Source organism: Parus major, chromosome 2 (assembly GCF_001522545.3).
Source record: "Parus major isolate Abel chromosome 2, Parus_major1.1, whole genome shotgun sequence".
NCBI lineage: Eukaryota > Metazoa > Chordata > Aves > Passeriformes > Paridae > Parus > Parus major.
In genome coordinates this window covers 56,718,427-56,746,058 of record NC_031769.1, presented here as the reverse complement: position 1 = coordinate 56,746,058, position 27,632 = coordinate 56,718,427, and the positions used below count along the sequence as shown (strand labels likewise).

The window sequence follows — 27,632 nt, the reverse complement described above, 5'->3', positions numbered from 1 at the left end:
ATTTTCATTTGCTTTAAGATCCTTCATTATTGTTAGCTAAAAACTGGAGGTACTGTGTACAAGCCTTTGTATGGATGCATGCATATCAGCTACAGAAATGATGGATTTCAAGAGCTGATATAGCTAGGCCATGACAGAAGCATTTATGTGTATTGCAAGCATTAATTGCTGCAGTTGCACCATGCTGGAGCTTAAAATCTTTAGATAACAAGTGAGAAAAAGTGCTTGTCTGACAGACATTGTATTTCTCCTACTGTTTTTCCTCACCATGTCAGAAACCAAAGGGATAATATTTCAGCTTGCTATCCATGCCTGTGTATTAAAACCACTCTCCAACTTATATGCAATTCATATTCTCAGAGTGGCATTTACAGTAACAAATGTTATTAGAAAGCACAAAGATCCTTTTTCAAAGGGGGTGAGAAAGGAGGAAAATGAATAAAACTCTTTTGTTTTAAGAACAGAGCTCTTCTTGCTCTGTGTATTATTACCTGTGATTAGCTATTGTTTCATAAAGGAAGCGCTTATGAAAACAACAAAAAACTGGTTCAAACCAGCACACTGCAAAACTGCTCCTGCTGTCTTCCACAGTACTGTGAATACATATGGTATTTTACTCTGTCTTCTAATTAAATACCATCTTTGTCCTTCTGGGAACCCTATGCTGATGACAGCTCAGCATTCCACTGTGGTATCTGCGCTGCCACTTCCGAAAAGTCACTCACTGGATTCCTAGAAGCATCCTTCCCCGCTCACCACAGACCTCATTGGTTTCTCCCAAACCCATCCCAGCTGCCAGTCTCTAAGAGACTGAAGGGGCATGCCTCCTAAAGCCAAGGCCTTTCCAACTCAGGTTTACTCATCCTAGTTCTGATACTGGCTGTTCTAGCCCTAAGCAGAGTCATTACTCTTTCTGTTGATATAACATCTTACAGCCTATGTTTTGTTCCAAGTGTCGCCCATCTATCGCCAGAGCCTGGAGTGCTCTCCCCTCTCGGCAGTGAGCTGCCCCACCTGGTGCAAGGACGGGTTTGCAGCCCGTGGCAGAGAGCTGGGGACACCTGACGAAGGCACACTCGGAGTGGAAGCCGTAGTCGGAGAGCACGCCCACGGCCTGGCAGTGCCCGTGGTAGTCCACGGCCACGCGGTCGGCGAAGGCGGCGCAGACGCTGCCGTAGGTCTCCCCGTTGTGCCCGCACACGGGCTCCAGCGACCTGCAGAAGGGCTGGAACACACAGAACAACAGCTGTCAGCTCAGCCCCGCAAACCCCGCAGCCGCCTCAACACGAGGAAAACCAGAGCCAAGGGGAATTCGCTGCTGATGCTGTCAAACCTCTGGAAAGGCGGGGAATCCAGAGGGAATAACCTGCCGGTTTATGAATGGGCCATAAATGAAAAGGGTAAGTACTTCACGGAGGTGACAGAGTCTGAGAAATGCACAATAAAGCTTATTTCTTCATTCAGCAGCTTTTGTCCTGTGCCAATGTTTAAATAAAATGACCATATTTAACTTATTAAATAAATGAAAATAATTTATTTATTATTTATTTTTAAATACCTTAAAATATTCTATTAATAAAATTAATTTGTTCACAACTCATTAGTAGCTTATTAATTCATCTTGGTGTGGTTTTGTGTGCTTAAAATTTAGTGTGCGTGCATGTGTATTTCTATCACATTATTGTATATTTTTACATATCACTCATTTACCTGTATTACTTATATTTGTGTATGTGTTATTGTAAAGTGACAAAAGTAGCTTGTTTAACACCACTGTAGAGAGTGGTGGGAGCAAAAACTAAACCTAATTTTAATCCTTCTCCAGGATTAACATGAAGACTAATCCAATGCAGACTAACTAGAAAATTATTACAGTCACCTAATCTGTAAATAGATCCTGATCAATGAACTTGCTAAACCTGGGGCACAATCACACAAAAAGCTAAAGACTTTCTATGACTGGGCATTATTTAATATTTCAACAAGTTAAAATTGGTAAGAATTGGCATTTAAGTAACCAAGAAACTGCTCTAATTACTGCAAACACATCTTAGTGTGCAAGCTTTATCAGCATATATAGGAAGATACAAATATCAAGAGTACCACCCCCCAAGAAAGCACAAGTAGAGTGTCTGATTGGCTTTGAGACAACTGTTAACTAAAGCAGAGAAACACCTCACAAAATCATGCAGATTGTGAGATTATTTTTTATACTAGTTAAAATGAAATTTTTAAATCACTGCTTTTTATTAGAACATATTATAAGTGATAAACCCCAAAAAAGAATACTTAAAAAAGACCCAAACAAACAAACAATATTGAAAAGAAAGAAAAATAAAAATGGTTAAGTTGAACACCTAGGAACAAAGATTTGATACTTATTGCTAGAACCGCTTCCTACCTGGCATGGTCCTCGGTATGCCAAACTTTTTCCTTTCTGGTACAAAGTGCACAAGTTGGTGTATTCCACATTGTCTGTGTCACAAACAGGATCCCGTGTCTGGTCACAATTTAACTGCCTTGGCACACATTCATGCTGGCTGCATTCAAACTTCTCAAAACTGGTCAAGCAAACTTGTTTCTTTGGTATGCACCTGTAGAAAGTCATAATAATTTCATGTCATGTCATGGGAGGTTTTTTTTTAAAGTCTCAAAATATTGAGGGAAAATATTTTCAGTGAAATTTTCTCCAGTGCTTTAGAGCTAACTGTGGCTCAGCAGAGCTGCAGGAAATACAAGTGATAAAACACTCTGAATAGCCCATTTCAGGTCTCATCACAAACCTGGAATGGTTTCACACCACATTTCCTCAATGCATGTCAACACAACTACAGTTTCCACTAACATTTCCCTTTTACCAAGAAGTTTTTCAATGGATTATGGACAAAGGCTTCTTACCTACTCCCATACTTAATTTTGTAAATGAATATTTAAGAAGAGCTAGGCTAGAGAAGGCATGGAAATAGCAAGAAAAAAAAGATTCTAATGCAGAGGTCTAGTCTCACGCTTCTCTGAGAAAGGGTTGAAAACAACACCTACAAGATTATATGGTTTCAGTTACAAATATCTAATTGGATTCTAGCTTTGGAGGTTCAGAATACTGTACAACAACCCTCTCTGGACAGCCCCCTCCTTCCATAAATTACAGCAGTGCTGCCACCACTGGATAATGCACAATAGGTCTTTATTCTCTCTGAGTGCTGCGCTCCCATGCATTACAGACATGCCTTTGATATTAGGGAAGGCTCAGAAATTCTGAGATTTAAACGCTCCACTAGTGGAATGTAAGATCCTAAACATATTCCAAGTGCATCAGGGGTATTACCAGATGAGCATGTTCAGTCTGAGCTACGTTATCAAACTGACCCAGAAAAATGTACTGTGTACAGTCCTTTACTGAAACTAAAAGTTGAGGTTCTAAGCATAATGATGAATAATTTGGAAAAACTGAAAGCTTCTATGTACTCTCCACATTTCAAACATAAAAAGTAAAGAAAGTTTATCCACAATGCAGCTTTGAAATTCCAATTTTGAAAGCCTTTATGGCTGCAACAGCTACAAAACTACAGTGTTTTCTCAGTATTTTTCTGCATCATGGCATTTTAAATGCAGAAAAAGGAAGAAACCCTAAAATTGCTACAATCAGCTTTCATGAAAGCACAATATTACACAACTTATTTTGATGGCTTTCTTTCAAAACAGAAAAATGCACTAATTCAAAGGAGACTGCAGTATTGCACAACATTGAGAAAATTGAAGACAGAGACCAATATTGTGAGCCACAGGCTTTGATCTCTGTAAGAAAGGTCAGATTTTTTTTTTTTTTTGCCTGACACTAGTACAAAGCATATTTTTGTTTTAATGTAGTTGTCTATGCAGATTTTGCTTTTCTTGATATTGAAAAACCAGAGATTGCACAGACAGTTTTCACAAGATTTTAGTCTAAGTAAAAAAAAAAGGGTGATTGTTATTTTCCTGTTTTAGAGACAAAAAGCACAGATTACTGAATGAATAAGCAAATCTTGACTTCAAATGCTGAACATCTGAAAAGAAGTTTTACTACTTCTTTGTAAACTAGTAAAAGAAAGTGTGAAACAAAGCAGTAAAATGACAGTTATTGCCATTTTGACAAAAACTGATTCTCTGATTTTGAAAGTGTACGTGAAGTGTCTTTTATTGCTAAAATGAGACCTGCATAATGAATTTAATTGACATAGCACTACAAAAATGGAACCAAGAACTGGCAGTTGTTACAGTCCAGTATTACTAAGATAAATAAAAGCAGCTACTTCGAACAGTTATTTTTACTGGAATAGCCCCAAAGCAGAATGTTACAACACATTCAAACACGTAAATCTGCTTTATGAGTGGACAAAGCCAAAGAAAAGCTGAGAAACATATTCTGGTTTTACCTTTGATTTTTATTACAAGGGTTTGGGTTGCAAGGATCCTTGGAAATACACGATCCAAATTCGAACTGGTTGTCCTGGAGCCCGACGCAGCGAGCTATGCATGCGCTGGGGTACGTGCGCCCGTTCTGGCCACAGACTGGGACAAACTGGTCCACACAGTTACAGGGCAAACCTGCAAGAGCAACACACAGAACAGGGACTGGGTGCACACTCACTTTCCATGACACGAGATACACAAGGCAACACTGAGGCGTCTCTGCCTCCAGCCCTTTCCTCTCACCTGTCATTTAGCAATGCTGGAGCACACAGGCATTTACAAGGAGCAGGAAGGGAAGTTTGTGTCCTGCCTCTTTGCTCATTCTACTCAGCTTTCTCCATTTTCCCCCTAAATCCCTCATCTCTCATCCCTAGTGCATCTACTTGTTTTTACATATTGCTTGAGGTTTTGTTTTTCCGTATTGATTTTCTTTTTTAAAATATGTGCTTTTCCTGCAGTGCAGGTTGGACATGAGAAAAAGAAATAGTTAAAAAAGCATTGTAACAACAAATTATCAAGTGTTTTCCATTAATGCTGTAGAAAGAATTTACTTGAAAATGCCTGCTCTAAAAATAGAGTTTTCATGGTTTGGAAAGGTACCTGTAAACTTCCGACGCTCATCCTCTGAGCTGTGCTCAGTTAGACACTGACGTGTAGAACAGATCAAGTTTCCAGCAAAACAGGAACAGACATTGCAGTCTATATGAAAGGATGTTCCATGGCCTTAAAAGAAATTAAAGTAAATACATGCAATTAATGCAAATACACCAGAAGACTACATTCTCTTTAATTGTTTCTGTAATTTCCCTTTTCAGTATATTTTTCACCTGAAATTTCCATCCTTGTTTTTTTTTTAACAGATTTCAAGTTTTGCTTTATTCACTTAAAGTCTGTTCACACGTGGTTTTGATTAATCAGTTAACCACAGAAGCAGCACTTCATCCTTTCAAAGCCTGTATAAATTAGGTCTTCTGTTTTTGTTTTTTTTTTAAAGAACAATAAATTCTGGCTAGCAAGTTTCATGTTTTCTTAAAGGTAAAGCTTTTGTAAAGACACAGTCTTCTAAATTAAATTTACATAAGACTCCTAAACTTGTGTCTCACACACAAAGCACAACTTGTATGTGTCTATCAAGAAGTAAAGGTGCCAATGCTTCATTCCAACCTTCATTGGACTGGAATGTATTTTATAAGTCAGTAACATTTTCACACCTGAATAGAAGAATCAAACTGCAGACTTAGGGGATTTTTCTTCAATTTATCAACTCCAGTTTGGTTTTCTAAACTGTCCATATGACTTCACTGTGATGTATGTTTTGTATCAAATCAATTCATGCTGATGACAGACTAATCTATCCATAACAAAACTGGTTATCAAAGACTACCAAAAAATACACAGCTCTTGAGGAAAATGTAAGAGTAATCATGCCTTTCAAAATAAGGTAATTCCCTCCAATCTCTTTTCATAGGGTCAAGAATGAGAATTAGAATTTTAAAGAAAGTATTACCCAGGCACGAGGAAACCCCTCAGATCTAGAGCAATTCAGAAGAGGTGCTCAGAGACAAATGAGGGCAGAACAAGAGGGAGTGGGAGAGAAATCCTCTGTCACACCACAGTACTACTCGAAGGACCAAGGAATTGGCCAGCAGGGAAGAAGAAAAGCTTAGAAGGTAATGCCAAACACAGGATCTCAGGTGATTCTTCAGATTAGGATCCACCTGAAAACTGTGCAGGTCTATTGTCTTTCACTGTCAAAGTGTGCACACAGCACAGTCCTCATCAGTAATCATTTCACTGGCTGGAGTCAACTCACAACACAATCAACCCAGCATCATTCAAAACACTCAGTGTTGTTTTCTTTATAGAGAATGGTTTTAAAAGACACAGTTCAGATCTTATGTCTAAACCCTGGCTTTTTACAACTGTCATATAAACCAGTTAAATATAGTTACTACAAAATATTTACATGGTGACCATATACTTTTAATTTGTTGCTTTCTAACATCTAACACATCATCTAACAAATTTGGAACCTAGTAATTTTTATCTTTTATTACATAATACCTAGAGTATTGATCACCACAAATACTTCATGAGTCACTATAGCAAAAGAGGAAGCTGTCTGGTTTTGGGGTTGTGGTGCTTTGGTTGTTTTAAATGGACAGCACTTACTGGATATTTACAGCTACACATATTCTTATGATTGCCAGAACAAGTGAGGGCTGTACACTGCAACCATAAAATACAAGTACAGCATCAGATATTTTTGTGATTATTTTCACCAATAATCTGAAAAACCGCAAGTTTCCTTGGATAGAATGGTCCATGAAAAGTTACAATCACCACTTAAAAGCTTAAAAAAAAAATAATTTGTTAACTGTATCTTAAAAGTACCCATATTGACCAGATACTTTGTACAACTGCCCATCAAATATATTGTTAATGTTACCAGTTCTGGGAAACAAGAAAAAAAAAAAAAAGAAGAAAAAAAAAGAAGTTTTAGGCATGTTCAGCTGCCTTTTATATTCTTTGGACAAACAACAACAAAAAAACAGATTCCAAAATCCCTCATTCTATTCCATGGAATACTGCAGGCAGACTTTCCTGAGTGATGAAAATAATTGTACAATTGATTACTTAGCTCAACTTGGTATCTTTTGTGAGAAAGAAATATCCCAATTTCCTGCTCTTTCATGACTAAGGGTCTGGTTCCCAATCTGAAAATTATGTTCATGACAAATGGAACTATAACAAATGCCTTGCTTCTTAAGTTTTACTTAGTGTGTAAATAACTCTTTACCATACAGTAAAAAAACCACCTCAATTATTTTGGGCTCATGAGATACCTTTAAAAGAGCTGATTTACAGACACTAAACAATGTCCAGTGCTGAGATATATAACTGCTCACTAGCAAAAACATCTCTTGCTTGCTGATTCAAAGACACCAACTTCAGACAACTCACAGCTCAGTACACACTCCATTTTCTATTCAAGACCTTTCATAAGTTTTCCCCTACCTTAGTAGAAGCTTTTTTTTTTTTTGTTTTACTTTTCCAAGATTATAATGCCAGTCTGTGTGACAAAATACACATTTAAAGTTCTCACGCAAAGATTAAATCTGAAAATAAATCAATATAATCTTCTAAGAAGCATCACCTGTCACATCTCCTTAAATTCCTTTAACTGTCAGTTTAGGCAGAACCCAAGTCATCCTTGTTACCCATGCCAGTTTAAACTCTAAACAGGGAGCTTCCATGGTGAGAAAGACTTTAAAAAACCAGTGTTCAACACACCTGCATCATCATCATGATGTATTTGCTTACATGTTCATCTATAGGCATCTGTCAGCCCCACTGATAAATATCTTAACCTATAATTCTTGCTTTATGTTGAGATTGTGCAAAACTTATTAGGGGATGTTTAGTAGAAGAGCCAAAGAAAAGGAAAAGGAGGAATTTAGATGAATCAAGCACAAGCAGGAGGATGTTTGGGAAAGCAGTCTGCCTTCCTCACTGAACCCTACACCTGTCACCACAACCTATCCTGTATTTTTATCCAATCCTATTTTTACACTTTTAAGATGTGTGACTCCTACTCTGAATATGTGCATGAGTACTAACAAACCTTAAGCTGGATGAACCAGTAAGTAGGGAAAGAGGTCTTTGTGCCAGCCACTGGAGTGGAAACACAAACCTTGTGAGTTCATGGGTCCAGATGCCACAAACCACTGGAAGGAAGGAAAAAAACTCCAACAAATCCAAACCAACCCCCCACCAACCATTTGGAGCTAGTAAAGAAACCACCCCATGCTAAAAAAAAATGGTGTACTGAGAACACCCTTCACACAGGACTGACTGATTGAGACTGGCACAGTTCAGTCCTGATTCCAACAGTGAAACCCTCCAGCATATGTAGACTTAACCCACTATTAAATACAAGGGTGCAATCATCAGCTTTTGTATTTTCTGATAAACTCTGAATTCAGATCCTCTGTGTCTTCTCATGTAGCTCAAAATTCATCAGGTGAGGAGCAGGTGCTGGAGGCATCACCGCTCCATTACTTACTTTTCCTTTGTCCTCCAACAATGCACGATTTCTGGAGGTCAACACAACGCATCTCCATGCAGTTCTCCAGCAATCCACTGTGTCCACAGGTACAAATCTTGTAACACCCAACATCACCAGCTGAGGATGGAACTTGGATAAGTGTACCTTGTCGGACAATAAAATCAGAGGCTTCTCCCAGTTTGCAGCCTGCATGCAAGGAAAAATTTCAGCTCTTAAGTAGTAAACACGTGGGCACTACTGCAATTAATTACTACACTGACTTGCAAAAAACATAAAGTGCTCTTTAAGCAGCCTTACTCCTGCCCTTAAATTCACCCATTTCACAGAGGCAACAAGTAGCATAAAATAGAAGATAGTTGCTTGAGAGAGACAAAATTCTGAAGTACCTGTAAAGATGTTACTTTTGAGAAATAGACTGGAAATTGCAATAATTCTCAAGTATTTTATTTTTCCTGCTCTGCATTAATATGAAATGTGTTATATGACAAATACTACACATGCTTCACTCTTTCCAATACAGAATTTGAATTAAAGGGTCTCACAAGCAAAGCCCAGTCATTTCTCCTCTCTCACATATTTTATTGTGCCCTTCTTTTCTACTTGTATCTCTTAAGTGCACACTGAAGGATTCTTACAGGTAGACATGAAGAGTTGAGAAAGGGAGAAAAAGCAGGAAAAGTGGATTTAAAAAAGGAAGAATGGAACAGAAAAGAAAAAAAATAGTTTTAAAAATTGCAAGAAAAATAATAAAATAAATAGCAGATTTATAGAACAGATATATAACAGATTTATTTATAGCAAATAAATAAGTCTTCAAGGGTGAACTGCAACAAATCCCATGAAACTTTCAGTCAATAAAAAGACTGAATAAAAACACAGAAGTCACTTTCCAACCTTCAGAAGAAGCAAATCGTCTCTTCAAAAGCTCTGTGTGAGCTTGTTTTCAGATGACTTTGAATGACTTTTGCAGCAAATGAAGACAGTACAACCTCTACAGTAACAAGGCTCAGCTTTCCAGGAAAACAAAAATATTTGTAAGGGTCTTAGAAGCATAACCAAAACAATGTCCCTAGGCTCACTCAAAGAATGAGCTCAAGTCTATCTTCACTTTTAAAAGAGCACAAGTAGAGCAGATGTATGAGTGAAGCAAAATCCAGCTTTCCTCTTTTTTATTAGGAACCACTGGGGAAACTGCTGATCAGCCACACAACTGCTGGAAGAAAAGAGGCTCAGGGAGCTGATGTTGAGACAGCTATGGCAATGTTCTCTTATCACCTTCTCTAGAAAGGAGGCTGCTCCATGCAATTCACTGTGAAAATCAGTGTTGCTCCCACTTGCCCAGTCACACCCATGTTCAAGTGGTCGCCAAATGCACACCTTCAGCTCTGCTTCAAGAACCACAGCTGACCCTGTGTGTCACTGAATGACACCTTCTGCTTTAAAGGAAAGGGGAAAACCCTGGCAAGCACTACCAGTGCCTAGGACAGAACAATGAAGGGGTTGTACAAGTTGGACATTGCAGAGTCTCACACCTCCTTGTGTAGGTTGTTTGTTAGCACCCAACCCTGCCATTTCCAAGTTAGGTACCTGAAACTTTGTGTGAGGCTCTCTCCCCAGTCAGCTCACATTTACTCATGGTGCAGATGATAGACAACATCAGTGTTCTAAAATAGCAGTTTCCAAAGGACCATAAGTGTCTTTGAAGGGAGCAGAAGCAGAAACATTGTTGTCTGCGTGTCCAGACATCTTTGGTGGGAAGGGCTGGGTGTTGGGTCAGTGGGAGGGGAGCTGTGGCACTGTGTATGTCTTGGTTCCTCTGGGTTGTATTCCTCTCTTTTTGTTATTTCCCTTTTCATCATCAGCACCATCACATTCATTATTATTAACTTTAATTCAGTGACTAAGATGTTCCTCCCCAGGCCAGAGGGGAAAGGGAGTGAGCAGCTGTGTGGTACTCAGGAGCCAGCCAGATTAAACCATGGCACAGCAATTCACTTTAAAACCTTCAACAACATTTCAATGACATGTTTGTCACCAAAATTCAGTACAAAGAAGCCTAAAAAACCTTACCTGGCACACACAAATATGGAAGACACAGCTCTCCAGATTGACATCCTTTTCTATTTACTTCACAAAGCTGGTTAGCTGCACATGGGTTTGGATTACATGGATGTGTGACATCTTCTACAATGGTGCCTAAAGAACTTGGGCCTGAAAACAGAATATACATCATCTACACTGATTTAAATGAGGTTTATTTCTTTTCAGCAAAGCATGACATTTCTTCTGTCCAGTAAAATCATATTTTCAACAATCCTGTTAAATGTTTTTTACTTTAATTATAGATCTAGAAGCTTGGTATGACCAGGTCGTTAACTTATTGTAATAGTTTAATCCTCAGTCCTAGAAATAATGACCCAGATGATCCTTCACACGCAAAATAGATTTTTTTTTGTCTGCCCAATATAAAATATATTTTAAAATAAAATATATTTTAAAATAAAATATAATTATAATTTATAATTATATTACATTTTAAAATATAATATAATTAGAATTTATAATTATATTTTTATATTTATTGTTTATATATTAATAATTATAATACTTAATTATAAATATAATTACAATATAATGTAATTTAAAATAAAATATATTTTATCTTGTCTGACCAATAATTTTCCTGTCACATATGCCCCATACAGGAAGGAATAGAAGCAATGGACTATGGCAACTTGAAAATTCCAAATTTCTCCAATACACTAGATAAAATATCTCAAATTCAAAACAATTTTCTTTACAATAAATAATGAAGATTATTAAAAGTAATGACAAGCATTCAAAGTATCCTGGTTTCTAATTTTGCTGCATAGGAATGTCAGCACTTACTCAGGTAAGTATCCAAGGGTATACAGTTCTCCAAGTCGTCTGTTGGAGATAAGAGCTCACAAATACTCTCAGCTGAGTGGCCTTCAGGGAATTTATTATGATCGCCACACTTCTTCAGTATTTCAACACAATCTGATCTACAGATAAATAAAGAGACAGGACTTCAAGAAGACTGCTTGAAGAAAAATGGGCTTATATGAAAAAGACTTCTTTCCATGTTATTCCTTTCCCTAAATCCACAACTTTCCCAATATGCCTCACAGCACAGTGTTTATACACTAAACATGTTACATATTTATACATAAAATATGCGACATTTTATGTAGGAGGAACAAATTGTGACACAAAGACAGAAACTACTGCTTGTACTACTCCTTTTGGATTCTGGGCTTGGTGATCTTCATTTTCTATGGCATCATATGCACGTATCTTCCAAGACCAAGTATTTTCTTCATTTATTAATGTCTAATATGAGTTGAACTCTACCTCACTACCTGCACTATTAACTGCTCTTTTTTCTACTCAATTACCTACTTTCAAAACTTATTTAAAAAACAACAACCCCTTTTTTTTTTAGACCTTTGTCAGCTGCAAGTCATCAGTAGATCCCAAAACCAAAAAAGAGGAAAGACACCATGGAGAGCCAAAAAAACCCTTCAATAAATGTCTTTTTTCTTTCACTTTACAATGCAAGCATACACATCTATCACATTAACAGGCAAATATCTTAACTTACAGAGATGGATATTAAAGCAATGGCAACAATTCAATTTTATATTCCTTCCATGTTTGCCTTGCCATGTTTTCCTAACATAGCAAACACAGTCCTACAGCTTTTTAGTTTTTCTTTAAAATCCTTTGTAAAACCTCTCAAATGTTTTTTGTTTTCCCCACAGTACTTACTTGCAGATAATACTTCCTCTAGATTTGCTGTGACAAGGTTTAATCTGCAGGGAGCAGGCAATTGCCTTCCACATTTCTGGTTGGCATTTTTTAATGTCAAGCACAGGAATATTAATGAATGGCATCTTAATACTCCCTTTTTCCCATAGCTTCATGTCATTCATGGCTCCCTGGTCTGACTGAGTATTGCAGCTTCTAAAAAGTTCTGTTGGTCTTAAAAAGGAGAAGGTAAGATATAGCATGTATGAAAGAAAAAGAAAGTACCACACATTTTTCCTTTTCAACATAACAGCTCTACATCCTTCATATGGCTTGTTTTTTGTGCTATACAAGCAATTAATCCCTCTCACAGTTCAAGATCAGCAATCAGTTGAAAGCAAGATCAGAATCAATTTGAAATCTGTCTTTAAGGAAGACAAGGTCTTTAAGACGCAAGGCTGAAATTCCTTTCTCACCTCTATCTCTTAGATCAAAGATCAGTTTATTATTTCTCACCTTAAGTTGACTTAAGAGCAAATATCTTAGATAGCCCAAATATCTATGAAAATGTTTCTTGGTGAATCACTGATGCAAGTTGATTTACCATTTATATTTAGCCAGGCTTGGGATTCTGGAAACCCAGCCAGTGAATAGCTATGAAAATTCAGGGGTTTTTTTAAACTCTAACTGTAACTTTGCAATTACTTTCAGACACCACTTTTAAATAATACAAACCCACAGAAAGATCTCTGCAAAAAAGGAACTTTGTAAATAAGCAACATGTAAATTTAACATACACTTTAACCTTATTTATAACATACAACATTCCAGTACCCATGACTGACTTGTCTATGCAGTAAGACAGAGGTAATGCACTGTGACATTTTACAAGTTCATGGGTTAACTTTTATTCTTGTAAATTTAGTTACATCTGTTGCTGAAGACAATTCTAAAAGTTCAATCTAAAGAAAAACTACTTATTTCCAAATTAACTAAAACCATATTTTCAGAAAGAAAGCTACATACAATCTCAAAATAACTTAAAAACATTTCATTTTATTTTTGAAATCAAAGCATAGGAATTCCTTTATAAAATATTCAGTGTCTCTCTCCTACCTGTTATTAAAATTAGTGCAGTAAGTAAGATTTCTACAGCCCAGCTGACAAGGTTCTCGTACATCTGCTAAACAGGTCAACATGGAAACTTCAACTGCATTATACTCACAGAAGCGATCAAATTCTTGCCAGCTCTGTGAATTGCCCCAGCTCGTGCTATAAAGTTTAGTGCAGAGCTCTCTGAAAACAAAGAAGAAATAGAGATGAAGAAAATAAAATTAAAAGAACAACAGCCATTCAGATATAGCCCATCACTTCTTTGCTGCTCACCAGAGAGGATTGATTAGAGCCCACAAAGTCTGCAAGGGTACCCAAATGTAGTGCTCAAAGCAAGTAACCCATTTTACTCAAGTGTGTCAGCACATCTTTAAGTTAGTAAGACTGAAAGACTTCAGGACATAAAACTGCAAAATCCAATAAAAACATAACACCTGGAAACCTGAACTTACAACTTTGAGATGCAAACTATCCCAGCTAATTTTACTGGTAATGAATCTAAGGTGACATCACAATGAACAACTTCTAATACCATCCTTCAGCTTCAAATCCCACTTTCTCCTCCTACAGAAATGACTGTCACCCCAAAAAACATTCCTTCTTTTGCCCTGATGTTTGAAACAGGGATACTGTTTGCTGCCCTTGAGATGTTTCTTGGTGTCAGAAATACCCAGCTCACCTTGTTCACAGCAATGTCCTACAAACTACAACTGTCCCCATCACAAGGTATGGAGCTTCACTGTACTATTAGATCTCCTGCCTACTGAAAACTTGATAGAAAGATCAATTTTAGAACCCAATGTCAAAGTAAGGAACTAAAAGATACTTTATTAACTATCCTATGCTACAACATTCTAAGAAATAATATAACTCCAGGGCTCTTACTACTAAACTCATTGAAGGTCCTGCTGCGTTCATGAGATGTTGTTACTGGAAACTTTGATAAAAAAGGAAGAACAGCTCAAAAATGTTTGCCACACATTGATGCATTTAAAATGGAATCATCATCTATTTTTAAAGTGGACAGAAAACCACCCTAGACTAAAAATGCCTCAAAAATTTGCAAGCATGCAACAATTTGCTGAAAACCTTTGTTTTTCTAAACATCAGAATAGTTAATTCCCTTGTTTAATTACTAAATAGCCTAAGTTATTTTTCACTGACAAAAACCAGAAGAGCATCTAGAAAGGAATACTGCCAAAGTTTTAACAAGAAACAATCAGGCCCTTCAGAGTTTGTGGAGTGGATTGTCCTTTTGTCTCTCTTTAGCATCTCGCTAAGACCTCTTAACCAGAGGCTGCAATATTGGCTGTTATGGCCACAAGTATGGTCCAAGTTTCATTAACTCACTGTGTCTGCTCTAATAAACCAGTGCTAAATGTGAGAACACGTTGATTCCTCTCATAAAACAGTATGTTTTGAGACACAAAGTACTGGAATACTTTGTATTTTCCCATCTATATAGGAAGAGATTACACAACAGATTACTATCGGGTTACCTGAACCTGTATTTTTCCTAAGAATTCCAGAATTCCTATTTGATGTATAGCAAGATTCAGGCAAAGGTTGGAAACAAGACAAACTCCTAAGCACTTTTACAACTGGAAATGAGGTTAGAGAGATACTGACCTGCATGTGGAAGAATTTGCTTTGGAACAGCAATGGAGCTTAGCTCCATCGAGGCCTGTTGAAGGTGGAGGGTGCACAGTGACTCCTGGGTGAACAGATCTTGAACTCTCAAGAAAACATTGCCAAAGTGGGTCCTGAGGGAGAGGCATGGTTTTACAGCCTTCTATAAGTCCATCAACAATTTCAAGCTCTGTTTTCATTGACATTAGAATTCTTTTACAAGCAGTCTGACATGCATAGTCTTCTGCTCTATCACAGCAATACAAACCTGTTAACAAGAGTTAAAAGTCAACCACAAAACAACATTAAAGATGTACAGCAAAACAGCCCTGAGAAATAAAAGTGCTGAAAGGTTCTCCAAAGAATCTCAAATAACATTGCTTCTCCTAAACAGATACAGAATCAAGTCTGGAAAAAAACTACAAAGCCAATATGCAAAAATGAAAAGTAAATAAAAATTAATAACGCACCTAAACCCAAAAGTTATCATCATATAAATTCATATAATGATAGTAATACAATTTATATGACAGACTTCTAAAATAACACGTTTTATATAAAACGTACATGAAGTACATTTTCAGTATCTTCTACAACTTTCAGTAAAGAAGGATTTATTTGTACTTACTGTCTGTAGGGTTTCTCATTGGGTAAGACTGTGTGTAGTTATTCACACAGTGTATAAGCTGAGGGCTGATAGATGCACAGTAATTTTCAACTGCTTTAATTTGTGACGGACCAGGAGAGGAATCTGTCCGAAAAATGGCTTGGCAATATTCCCGGCAGTTCGTATGGTGACCTGCGTAACTGCAACAGACTGACCCCACTGGGGAAGCAAACAAACAAACAACAGAGAATCTATGGGTTCTTACACAGAGGAATGAAGAGATGAGCACGTCTGTAAAGCACACAAGGAGACTTAAGGAAATGAAAAACAAAACAAAACAAAAAAAAGAGAAATTCTATGCTCTATTGAAATATCTCTGTCTACAGAATGACTGGAAATATCTGCAACTAGCCAAACTATATTTGTTTGTCTGGCAGGAGAAAAAAGTCAGTACTAAAGCTGCCTTGAACTGAAGAACAGCAAGCCAGCTGAATCTCATTTTCAGCTGTTTTGTTCTTATTTTAGGTAACCAGACGTGTCCAATAATTGCATTATCAGAGAAATACTACTAATGAACAAAGAAATATGAGAGCAGTATCATTGAAAAAATCCAGACAGATGGTGTTGGTAATTCATTGTTATGACATAACATGTATATTATAACATTAACTATGTTGTTAAATACGTGTAATAGTTCTTGAGAACAACTTTACTAGAACTAATTCTAAGACACTGATTTCATTTTTTTATAAACAGATATCAGGCAACAAAACACTTGCATGCTTCTTCAAAATTTCAACTACACATTTAATTTTGCTACTCAGCACACATGAAATGAACAAGCAGAAGAAAAAAAATGACAGAAAACACAGTTACACAAATTAAAAACTGATACTAATTATACAAACAGCCAAAACCCTTTATTACTTGAGTAAGAAAATTCACTCATGTGGCTTTTGCCACATGACAGGTCTGAAATCCACATGTTTGTGTGTATGTTCATCCACAGAATCTCTTACAGTTTAGAGGAAAAATGAATGATACAAAGGAAAAACAAAATAAACTATTCATTATATACTTACTTTCATTTCTGTTAATACAACTAAAGAGAGCATTCTGAAATCAAAACAAAAGCAGTGTTACAAGCCAGAAAACTTCAAATAAATATTTAAGTATCCAGTCATTTGTTATAATGAGCTAATAAACCTTTGGTATTACTTGCTTCAATTAGATTACATTAAAACAAAAACACTATACAAACAGTGAAACAAGGAAATTAAGAGAACAAGGGTCACCAAAGTTCTGTGTGCACTCATAATAAAATAGATAAATATTCAAGCAAACAAGTAAATTGGAAGACTTTCCTGGACTAACTTAGAAACAGAGTAAACTGCTAGAACAGAATGTCTCAAAATGTTGGGATTTTTTTTTAACGATAATTTTAAAGATTCTATGTAAAAAAAAAAGAATTCTGCATGGATGGATGTATGCAAATAGTAAATCTAAACAAAATAACTCCATTACAATGTACCTTAAAAACTAAAGCATGCAACCAGCTCCCTTGAACTGAAACTGAAAAGCACAGCTGGAGAATGTACATCTTAAATGTCAGAAGAAGGGAAACACACATCCTGCTGCTGTGTTTCAGAGGTCTCTAATCTGCAGACCAGCCATAGAATGGTTTGGGTTGGAAGGGACCTTAAAGCTCACCTGGTCACAAACTCCCTGCCATGGGCAGGGACATCTTACACTAGACCAGGTTGCTCAGGGCCCCATCCAACCTGGCCTTGAACACTGCCAGGAATGGGATATCCACAGCTTCTCTGGGCTGTTCCAGTTATACCCCACCTTCATCATAAAAACATTTCTTCTTTGTATCTAGTTTGAAATTACTCTTTTTTAGTTTACAGTCATTCAGCTTTATCCTATCGTAACAAGCACTGCCAAAAAGTTTATTCCCAGCTTTCTCTTAGGCCCCCTTTGGGCATCAAAAAGTGCTATAAGGTCTCCTGGGATACTTTTCTTCTCCAGACTGAACAACCCCAGCTCTCTCAGCCTGTCTTCATAGGAGACCATCTCTCTTTGTGGCTCTCCTCTGGACTCCTCCCAACAGGTCCACATCTTTCCTGTGCTGAAGACTCCACACCTAGATGTAACACTCCAGGTGGGTCTCACCAGAGCAGAGGGGCAGGATCCCCTCCCTCACAGCTACTGAACTCTTGCCAAAAAACCCACAGTCTTCCCCACACTGAATAAGTACATTTTCAAATAAAAAAAATGAGATACTGCAAACAAACTGTCTGGAACTCTATGAAAAGATGAAGTAATGAGGTTGAAATTCCAAAATGTAGTTGCCAGTTATCAAAGACTAAAACTATATGATTGTAAGGAGAATTTGAACCTCCTCCATATCTAACTTCTACAATTGTCAGAACACCAGATTACAGAACATGATCAAATACATAAATATAGTGACAAAACACAATCCTCTTCTTCAAAATCTCCTGATCTCCATTTCCCCATTTTTGTTTATAATTAAACAAATTTGTATTTCACACAGAAGACAGTATCTAGAGAAGGAAAGAGAAACACCATCAGATGGATCCCAAATCATGTGGGATTAAAGTCTTGCTTCAATACAGGAAAGCACCAGATGTGCTACTACCTCTAAGCGAAGGAAGAGAGCCCAAAATGCAGACCTAGTTCAAGCTCAGTAGTTCACTAGATTCTTCATCTATCTTAGTTACTAGTTATTCACTGCATTGCAAAGAAGTGGGTATCCCAAATAATCTTGGGGCTATTTTTGTGCAGATCTGTATTGCTGCAAGCAGACTAAAATACAAACGTGTTAGGAATTAATGTGATGATTTTATTTTTCCTTTTGTCTTAGATATTGTTTTGTGTTCAGGAATTTGTTTTTCATTCATATTTTGTACTTGCTTTCTTCTGAACACAAGATTTTAAACAGGACAGTCTGTATTACTGCAATGAGCAGCATCAAATTCCTTCTGTTAACACTCAGAAATTAATTTAAACCTTGGGTAAGCCATGGCAGATGAGGCAACGAAAGACCCTAAGAGAATAAACACAAATCTAACTTGAAAGAGTGAGTTATTTTTCCACAAACAGCAACTATCTATAATTCTAGTGATCACAAAGGTACAGATCTATTGGTACACCTCACACAAAAATTGAAAAATCTGCCTTACATAAAACGAAGCCCCAAATCTCATAAAGTAGCAATTCAGACATTTTATTTTCATGCCAAAAATATCCTCTACAATATTTCAGATCTTTTTCCCCAAAAGCATGGACACTGCATTATTTCCCTCAGATTAAGATGAATTTGCAGCAACATTCCTCATTCCAGCAGCACATTTTCATCTGATTAACTTTAGATTTTTCCTTCTTTCCTACACACAAACCAAATCCTATTACACATCCATCTGTGTAACATAGATGAGGGACAAGAGAACCACTGGAGAAAGAACACAGAGATGGGGTCACCATCTTCACACCTGTAAAGAATAGATTTATACTGCTGCCAAAAGGCTCATGATATTTTTGTAGGACCATGTATCCTTCACTATGGATGCCAGGCAGAGGTCAGCAGAAAGAGGCCTTGTTTTGAGGTGGCCACCCGGTTTTTTTGGGACCTGCCACACACACAACACTGCCCCTAACCTGATTGTGCTCAGAAGCTGCTGAAATCTGACTTCTCCAGAGCCACGCTGCATGGAGCACTGGAAGGTGGCACACAAACCAGCCAGGCAGAATGAACACCACAACTTTATTAATGAATGCATTGGGACAGCAGAGGCTGTGGGAAAGTCTAGTCTGTCTGCCATGGTTATACCAGGTACTTAACCATACTGTTAGCACAAACAATACTTAGAACTATACTCTAAAACTGCAATAAACTCAGATAAAAATTTTCACGTTATTTAGAAGTTGGATGATACAAAAAAAGTGATTCTAAAGCAGTTCATGGATAATAGTGTCACTTGCCCTGCTCAGAGGACACAAAAGAAAGGAGAATGTTGAGAAGATTATGGTATCTACTAATATTCCTCCTCTGAAGAAGGGCTCAAATTGAGACAAAATTACCTTCTCACAGCAACTTCACACACCAATCTTATACAGGCAGGAAGTTCCAATCTAATAACAAATCTTCTTTCTGTATTTTGAAACTACAGTTCCACAGACTGCTGAATCCCCGTATTAATCCTCATGTTTCTGTTAAGAGGAGGTGGTCTGGCTTCTCATTTTCACTTTGTCCCCATTCCTGGCTGTAGTCTTGTGTATGCCCTGACACCATCACCTTGTCAAGACCTGATCTTTCTCATTAACCCTGATGAAAACCCATTTTTCTCATCCCTGAGGATTTAAGTCAGCTATACCAACAGGTATAATACTATGTTAGAACAGAACAAGCATTTTTTAGACACTGTCTTTTAGTAGAACCTGCCAGAGGGGCAGTAAGGCAAGGAGGGGAAGGGAATGCGTGTGGAAAAATAGCAGTTGCAGGAAGGCACAGGAACAACTTCAGCTGCACTGAGTTGTTACAGTAACTCACCACATCTCACAAAATTGTAAATATCTGTAGCTATCACAGAATGCAGTGCTAGTGAGGGTGCTGATCTAGTTTTTTGGGTAGGTCTGGGAAACTGTTCAGTTTATGTGTATGTATATACCCCTCACATGTGTGAAGGGCATAGCTACAGAGATATGAGATAATCTTAAATAAAAAATAAATTAAAAATTAATGTCTCATCGCCTGTTTGCTCATAAATCTGTTAACAGCATTAGACAGTCTGATTTGAATTACTAACTGCAACTTCTTTTCAGAACACAAGGTTCATGTTCATCTCTACTAAATTAGCATTCATATTTAAGAAATCACCAGCTTTTCTGTCCACTCAAGTTTCCTTCTGAATCTTTGAATGAACTGGCAGTGAAGAAAGACACAGCAAACAAAGCAAAAGGTAAAAGATAGATATAGATATAGGTAAGGAAAAACAAAACCAACCAGCCAACTAACACAAAAACTAAAAGAAGACAAACCTATGTTCTCTTTAAAGCAATGATTCAGTCATCAAGATTTGGGAAAACGATGGTACAAAGGCAATACTGTGTACACACACAGTCTGATATTCCATTTTTAACTTGTGTTGAATACTAAATAAAGTGAACAAAGATGGCAATATCAAAGTTTCTAAACCACAAATTATTTGTCTTACTTGTGCACAAGTCCCATCTTTCAGACTTCTCTTATTTGTAAAGCCAGGTGTTTCCAAGCCTGGTGATTAAAGCCAGTGAGACTACAAGCAGAAGGAGTGGAAAGTGGCAGGTGGGCACCAGCAACACAACCACGTACACCTTAAACCAAAGACTCTCAAGGATTTCTTTTTGGTTTTATGGAAATTGAAAAAGGCTACTGAGGTTTATGCAGCAGAGAACATTTTTTCAGTCTTCCTCACCAGAGCCCCCCTGAAGGAAGATTTTAGCCAGTACTGCAGGACCTCACTGGTTTCGCTCTTTTTGGAGCTCATCAGCTGCAGGTAACGGCACAAAACCCAAAAATGCATGCACCCCAACACAAACAGAGCAGTACATTTTGCTGAAGGAAGATATCTTCTGCATTGTGAGACATGCTTTCATATTATAAGCATATTTTTTCTAAATGGCTGCCTCTTGTGTCTCGAATGAAAAGCGACAGTGAAGCTGTTGTTTCACACCAGAAATTAAAGAGTATTTTGCAAAAAACCCACAAAAATTATTTTCCTCCTTAAAAATTATCATTATCTACTAGCTTTGGCAGAAAAATCAGTTCAGTACTATTGTCTTGGGCAACCTAACTATGATAAATATTTGAATCTAGATACTATTCAATTAAGGCCATCTTAATTTATAAATATTAACTGCAGTTAACAAATACAATAGTAAAATGCTTAACTCTGTGCAGTTAAGCATAGAAAACACTCTTGATCTCTCCTTTACTTCATTTAATCTTTGAATTTATTGAGAGAAGATAAAAGTCAGAAGGTAACATACTTAGGTTTAGTGGAATCAGCTGATGTGTAAAATGATGGTGAACATCTGTTAAAAACTTTAAAAACTTGCAGTAATAAACAAGTAAGGTCGAGATTTTCCTCTATTATGTAAACCAGTGAAGAATTGAGAACACTTGCACAGCGAGGTAGTACAAAATTACTGGAACTCAAATTTTGGCAAGATCATTAAGTGTTCTATCAACCTTCTTTGAAGAGCAGAGAATAGAGACAAAAAGCACCAGCAGATGACAATAACATAATCTACAATGTGTAGTGTATGGTCAGAGTCCATCCTGAATTCATTAACCAGTACTTCCAGAGGCCACACACAGTCCTGTGCCTTAGGAGTTCATTAAAACTGTTTAGGAACCTTTAGCTAAACAATGTCCTCAACAGTTCCTTGAGTTATTATCTATTGTCTTGGAATAATCCACACAAACAATTAGATAAGAGCTAAAAACTGATGACTGCATTTTTCAGTGGGGGTCATTAGTAGGCAGCATTCACCAAAATCTCAGCAAAAAGCAGGATCATATGACCCTAGAAGAAAAAATCCAAACCAATACCGTAGCAGAGTGAATACTTTTCTGAATCCCCATTAAAGCACTTGAAGCTGCAGGCACTGCATTTTAAGTTTCTGTGTTTAAAAACTGTAAAATACCAAAGTGAGATTTGGCTAAAGAGTGCTCAAATCTGTGGTAGCAAAACTACCTTTAAATAGTCCAGGGACACCAAAAGTGTTCACCACTGTGCATCAAAAGTAGTTTTAAGAGCAGAGGCTAAGTAAGTGGTAACATTTCCAGTTGCATTTCAACTACTTGGGAGATGTTACTAGTGCTCAGCTGCAGTAAAGCTTTCACAGTGCCAATTAACTAGAGAAGTTTGAATGTCTTATTTGGAACACATGAAGTAAAAACTGGAGCTCTTAATATTCAGAGAGGTAAACTCACAATATGCAGTACACAGACTCAAGAGCTGCAACCTAATGGAAACTTTAGTGCTACCCTTTCCATGCACAGAAGAAAGAAAAGCGATCTTAAGCACAGTAATAAAGTCTTTACAGCTTATTCTAAAATTAATGAAGTATTTTAAGTTGTTCCTCCAAGCATTTCTTCCATGTGGTCTTTTATAAAGTGAACCCCCACTTTACACGAAAAGTTTTAAAAATACGAAAATCAGAAAATCCTAAATACAATCCATACCGTCTCCACTTCTTTTTTCTTCTTCCTTTGACTATTACCTACCTTCTTTTTAGAGGAAGATGAACAGGATAACAGAAAGCTGGAAGAAGTAGTGAAAGATAAAAGAATTGAGGTGCACAGAACTAGAGGAAAAATGAAGACTACAAAATGAGTATCTGAGAAGCAGAAGATGGAAAAAAAGGACTATTAGAATAAAACCTTCAAAAGAAGGCAAATAAAATACCTTTTGGTAACACTCAAAAATACTGGGCAAGTTTTGTTAAATTTATTCATTTCTGTATGCAGTGCTACTTGAAAATAAAAAATTGTTTAACAGGACATGCCATCATCAAAGCACTGATAAAAATTGAATATTTTATTCCAACACAATATTTTTCTAAAATGTGTAAAATCTCCAAATTAAAATAAACATAAATATTTACAGTAAAATAATGCAGAAACATATGATCAGCAGGAAAAGCATATTCTATTAATCTTGTGAAAAGCTGGCACATTAATGCTGAAGTGACTCTGTTACTGCACAACCTGAGACTCCACTTGGTGACTTCAAACTTGGTGACACCTCCTGCATGGAGTTTGGCTTTTTTCACTGCTCTGAACCCTGTGCCCTGCCCCTGAAGATTTACCTCCTTCACCCTCACTAGCTTAGTGGAAGGCTGAAGGGTAACTCACAAAGTTGTCTACCTAATCTCAAAAGATTACAAAAGTGTCCTATGCACAGTTCAGACTATTCTAAGCAGTTTGTGAAAATGATCTGGAAAATCCTTATGTGAGAGAGCTAATTAAGTTAAGAAGGATGGTAAGCTATGAGAGTGTTTACAAAAAAGGGAATTATATTTTACATCATTCACTCACCTAGTTTTTACTTTCATGTCATGTACTTAGTTATTGAATACTTCAGCAACAGACTTGAGAGCTGATTACCAAGCACTTTGATCTATACTGCAAAGTTTTTAATTGGATCCTCATTTTTAGCAAAGTTTGAATTCTTAAATGCAAAACCAGATACAGTATGTGTAACACTGTATTTATGTGACTCACATGCAATTTCTGATCTCCTGTCACCTCTTTCAGTTTGAAGTAGCCATTCCTTCCCCAGTTCAGTGTTTCCCAAACTCTACTGAATGCAAAGTTCAGTACAGGACACAGCAGCTACTCACAGACCACAGAGGGAGCAGAACTTATACACCAAAGCAGTGAGAACAATATCTTATTTTTTTTTTTTAATGAGAACTAATGACAGGGTGTGGGAAACTGCAGGCTCCCTCCAAAAGTTTTGTTTGGAATCTTCAATCTTAGGCATAACTTCCTTGAATTTTATACAACCAATTATTTCTTATTGGCATACTACTCCACAATACTACTCTACAATAATTACTTATTCAATGCTCCCAAGAGCATTTTAAGTATTACTTTCCATGAACACCCATAGGCCTGGATACATATGAAAAATCACTGTCGTACAAAATTTTATCATAACTGAAGATCTAGAACATCTGATACTTAATTTCTGCCCCTGACACACTATTTGTGTCTACTACACCTAGTCCTCATTAAAAGTTCTTTCCTTTTTCCCTAATCAGAAGACTGATTTCAACTACTATGATTTTTCTCCCTCTCCTCCTTTAGTCTTGCACAGATAGCAATCATTAAGGTTTTCTGTACAATAACAGCAGGATTACTCTTGATTAAGACTGAGATGCCCAGTTTTCAAACTTCCAGATAAAAACTGGAAAAGTAAATAAGATGACTATGACCATTTTGAAGTCATTCTTTATTCTCTTACCTTTCCTCTCCCGTTCTCCTTCAACCCATACTGGCCAACCTCCTACAGCAATGCAGAAATCCAGAAAAAAAGAAGGAAACAGACCAGCATAATAGAGGAGAAGCTTGCAGATGTTGACAGTATAGCATATTATAGCATGAAAGGAGACAGAACTACTTAAAATGAAAATGCATTTTTAAGAGAACAAGCTATGGCAACTTCAACCTACACTAAGTTCCACAGTGAGGAGTCCAAGGACATACTCTGTAGATTGCTTAGATAAAAGGACGGAAGGGAAAATAAATTTTAAAAATATAATTCAGTGCTTCCTGGAAAAAACAGGAAAACTACTCCACTTCTGCCCAAATCAAAGGAACAGAAAATTGTCTGCTATCCTGAACTCTTGATTATGAGCAGAACTGATGCAGGACTACCTAACTTAGGGCAGAAGGAAATGAGATGAAAGGGGGTGGGAGGAATCTGGCTTTTAATTAAGACAAAGATCAAAAGAAAAGCAGTCCTTGCAGAATAGCATTTCTACACACTGTGTTAAAAAGAACACAGGTAAAGGCAGATTTCTGGAGTTATCCTGATGATTAATTTTATGAGCAGAACAGTAAAAATAACTGTAAGCATCAACAGTTTCATTGATGTTACAAAAAATTATACATTTGAAATTATTTGTATTTAGATAGAATACTTAAGGCTGTTCTTTCCTGAATTTATTTCTTTAGGTCACTTTTAAGCTGACTCTCACCATACAAGCTGAAAGGTTTCAGACAGATGGAATGATCACAATGAATGCTGACTTTGCTCGAAACTCCTATGAAATAAACTTCTTGGGAATCCAATTTTAAAGTTGCAACTTTTTAATATAAATTAAGGTATATGCAAGTCTAAAAAAAATCCAGAACTTTTTTACAGAAGGTGATTATACTTTCATAAAAACAGTAGTGTGGTAATTCATTCATACGAAAATGAGCACATTCAGAAATACAGCTACAAAAAGACTGAACATTCCCTCTTCTACAGGATATTTTTTACAGAATGGATGTAACAATTGATATAAAAGTTGATTTTATTTTCAGATGTATTCAGACACATAAAAACATACCTCATATTCCTTCCTGCAGACCTTTAAAACATCATTTTTTGCAGAAGCCTGAAAGACAGATAAATTTCTCCATTTGTAGTAGAAAATAATAAAATCACGTTGTGAAATAAAGACAGTTCTACTTTTAAATTAACTGCAACAACAATGGATTCATGATCTATTAAAATGTTCCTTTAAGAACCTAAGGAATCCATGTAAAGCTTTAAGACAAAAAAGCAGATGCCATGATTGTTACTATGACATTTAATGAAAACCCAAACCCTCATCTTTCTGCACCAAGTTAGTTGATAGAGGAAGCACACAAAACAACCTTGGTTTTGTGAGAGGTTTGCCAGATTGCAGAATATGGGAAGCATTTAAGAAATGGAAGAGCTTGAGCATAAAGGTCTTCCCATTTTCCTTGCTGATTTATCACTTGTGAGTTGCTTTCCATTCTCCTCCCTCTTGTATGTTCAGTTCTCTGGTTCCCATTGTCAAACTGAGTTGCAGAAATTCTCCCCTCACACTGCAGATCCCTTGGTTCTATACAAAAGCTCGTGCTCCTTTCTTCATGACAGATATTCAAAACTATAATAACTACTAACATGTTACTTCCCTTTCCAGTAATTTATAACACTTGGGTAAAGTCTGACCTTGGACCTATTTTATCACTGTCTTCAAAATAACTCTAAAACCCCTCAAGCTCCAAAGATCAAAATTAAAATCCAAGTATTTCCCATTATCCTTAATACTTGGCAAGTATTTAGATTTTAGCACAAATTAAAAAAAATAGGAAATGTTTTAACCAGAGTCTGCTAAAGTACAAAATATAGCTAAGATTCTGAAACAACAGTCTGCAATCAAACAATACAACATATGATTTAGAAAATAATGAGAAATGATGTAACAATCATAAGATTAAATTAATAGAATTTAGTAAGACCACAATAAACAGAAATGTCTTTATCAGGTCTGGAAGACACTTTAGCATCAGGACATCTTTGAAAATACGGCTAAAAAAAAGTGTTTGAGAATAAACATACATCCTCTTTTCTGAAGATCAAAAACACCCAGTTTTGTTTTCTCACTCCTCATCTCCCTCCCACACTACTCATCTCTTGCCACATAGTTTAAACTCTGTGCTTTTGGGTGAAAGTAGGACTTTTTTTGTTATGACAGCAGTTTGCAGTAGGATGCTTGGTTAAGATTAAAACTACACAGGCAACATTCACAAATATGAATATTAAGTACATCTGTGCTCCACTAATGAATTACAAGGATGATGATAAACACAAACATGCTTCCAGATTTTGCAGATGTTTTTAAAGCCACTAACACATATTTAGGGGAAAAAATAAATCACTAAATGCTTCAAAGATTTTTAATAAAAAGGTCATTGCTAAATTTATGAATTATGCTTAAAACTGTTACTTAACAAAAACACTGGCTCTGTTAACATCAAAAAACCATCTTCTTCCATCTGATGAACAAAAAAATCTTTGAAGAGGCATAAAAATCTGTTTGGGGCTGTAGCCACAATGTTGTATCACTAAACAAGACACTACAAAAAAAAAAGAGCCTTAGGATCAGCCACATGTTGCCTTTCATTCAACATTATTATAAAGTAATGACTTTTATGTAGAGACTGTGACAAAAAAGTCAATATTAGGTTTAAGAGAGCTGCAGAATGAGTCTGGATCCAGTCAGTAGGGTGAAAGCCTTACCTGCTTACACGCTTGCCGACACTCCACAGCAATAGCCAGCTCACAGCAGCCTAAACCAACCCACCCGTCAGACTTCTTCAAAACTCCTTGGGAAATAAAGATGACAGAACTTACTAGACTAGAAACTATGCCACCATTTTCCCTTCCCTCTGCTTCT

The 27,632-nt window shown here is 36.8% G+C and overlaps 1 protein-coding gene across 2 annotated transcripts in view; it reads right to left on the bottom strand.

Annotated features, from left to right (window-relative positions):
- Nucleotides 1–27,632, bottom strand: part of RECK (reversion inducing cysteine rich protein with kazal motifs) — a 46,174-nt gene that overhangs the window by 3,388 nt on the left and 15,154 nt on the right. Inside the window, exons 5-19 of one of the 2 annotated variants that reach the window (XM_015619093.3) lie at nt 27,476–27,561; nt 25,773–25,820; nt 24,680–24,721; nt 16,721–16,754; nt 15,660–15,857; nt 15,032–15,299; nt 13,406–13,585; nt 12,311–12,523; nt 11,408–11,544; nt 10,589–10,729; nt 8,516–8,704; nt 5,050–5,172; nt 4,413–4,584; nt 2,402–2,594; nt 1,015–1,225 (exon numbers count right to left, since the gene is read on the bottom strand). In XM_015619093.3, the coding sequence (XP_015474579.1) occupies nt 1,015–1,225; nt 2,402–2,594; nt 4,413–4,584; nt 5,050–5,172; nt 8,516–8,704; nt 10,589–10,729; nt 11,408–11,544; nt 12,311–12,523; nt 13,406–13,585; nt 15,032–15,299; nt 15,660–15,857; nt 16,721–16,754; nt 24,680–24,721; nt 25,773–25,820; nt 27,476–27,561 (2,235 nt within the window). The remainder of the gene's footprint in view (nt 1–1,014; nt 1,226–2,401; nt 2,595–4,412; nt 4,585–5,049; nt 5,173–8,515; nt 8,705–10,588; nt 10,730–11,407; nt 11,545–12,310; nt 12,524–13,405; nt 13,586–15,031; nt 15,300–15,659; nt 15,858–16,720; nt 16,755–24,679; nt 24,722–25,772; nt 25,821–27,475; nt 27,562–27,632) is intronic. The other variant, XM_015619092.2, reaches the window with a different exon arrangement.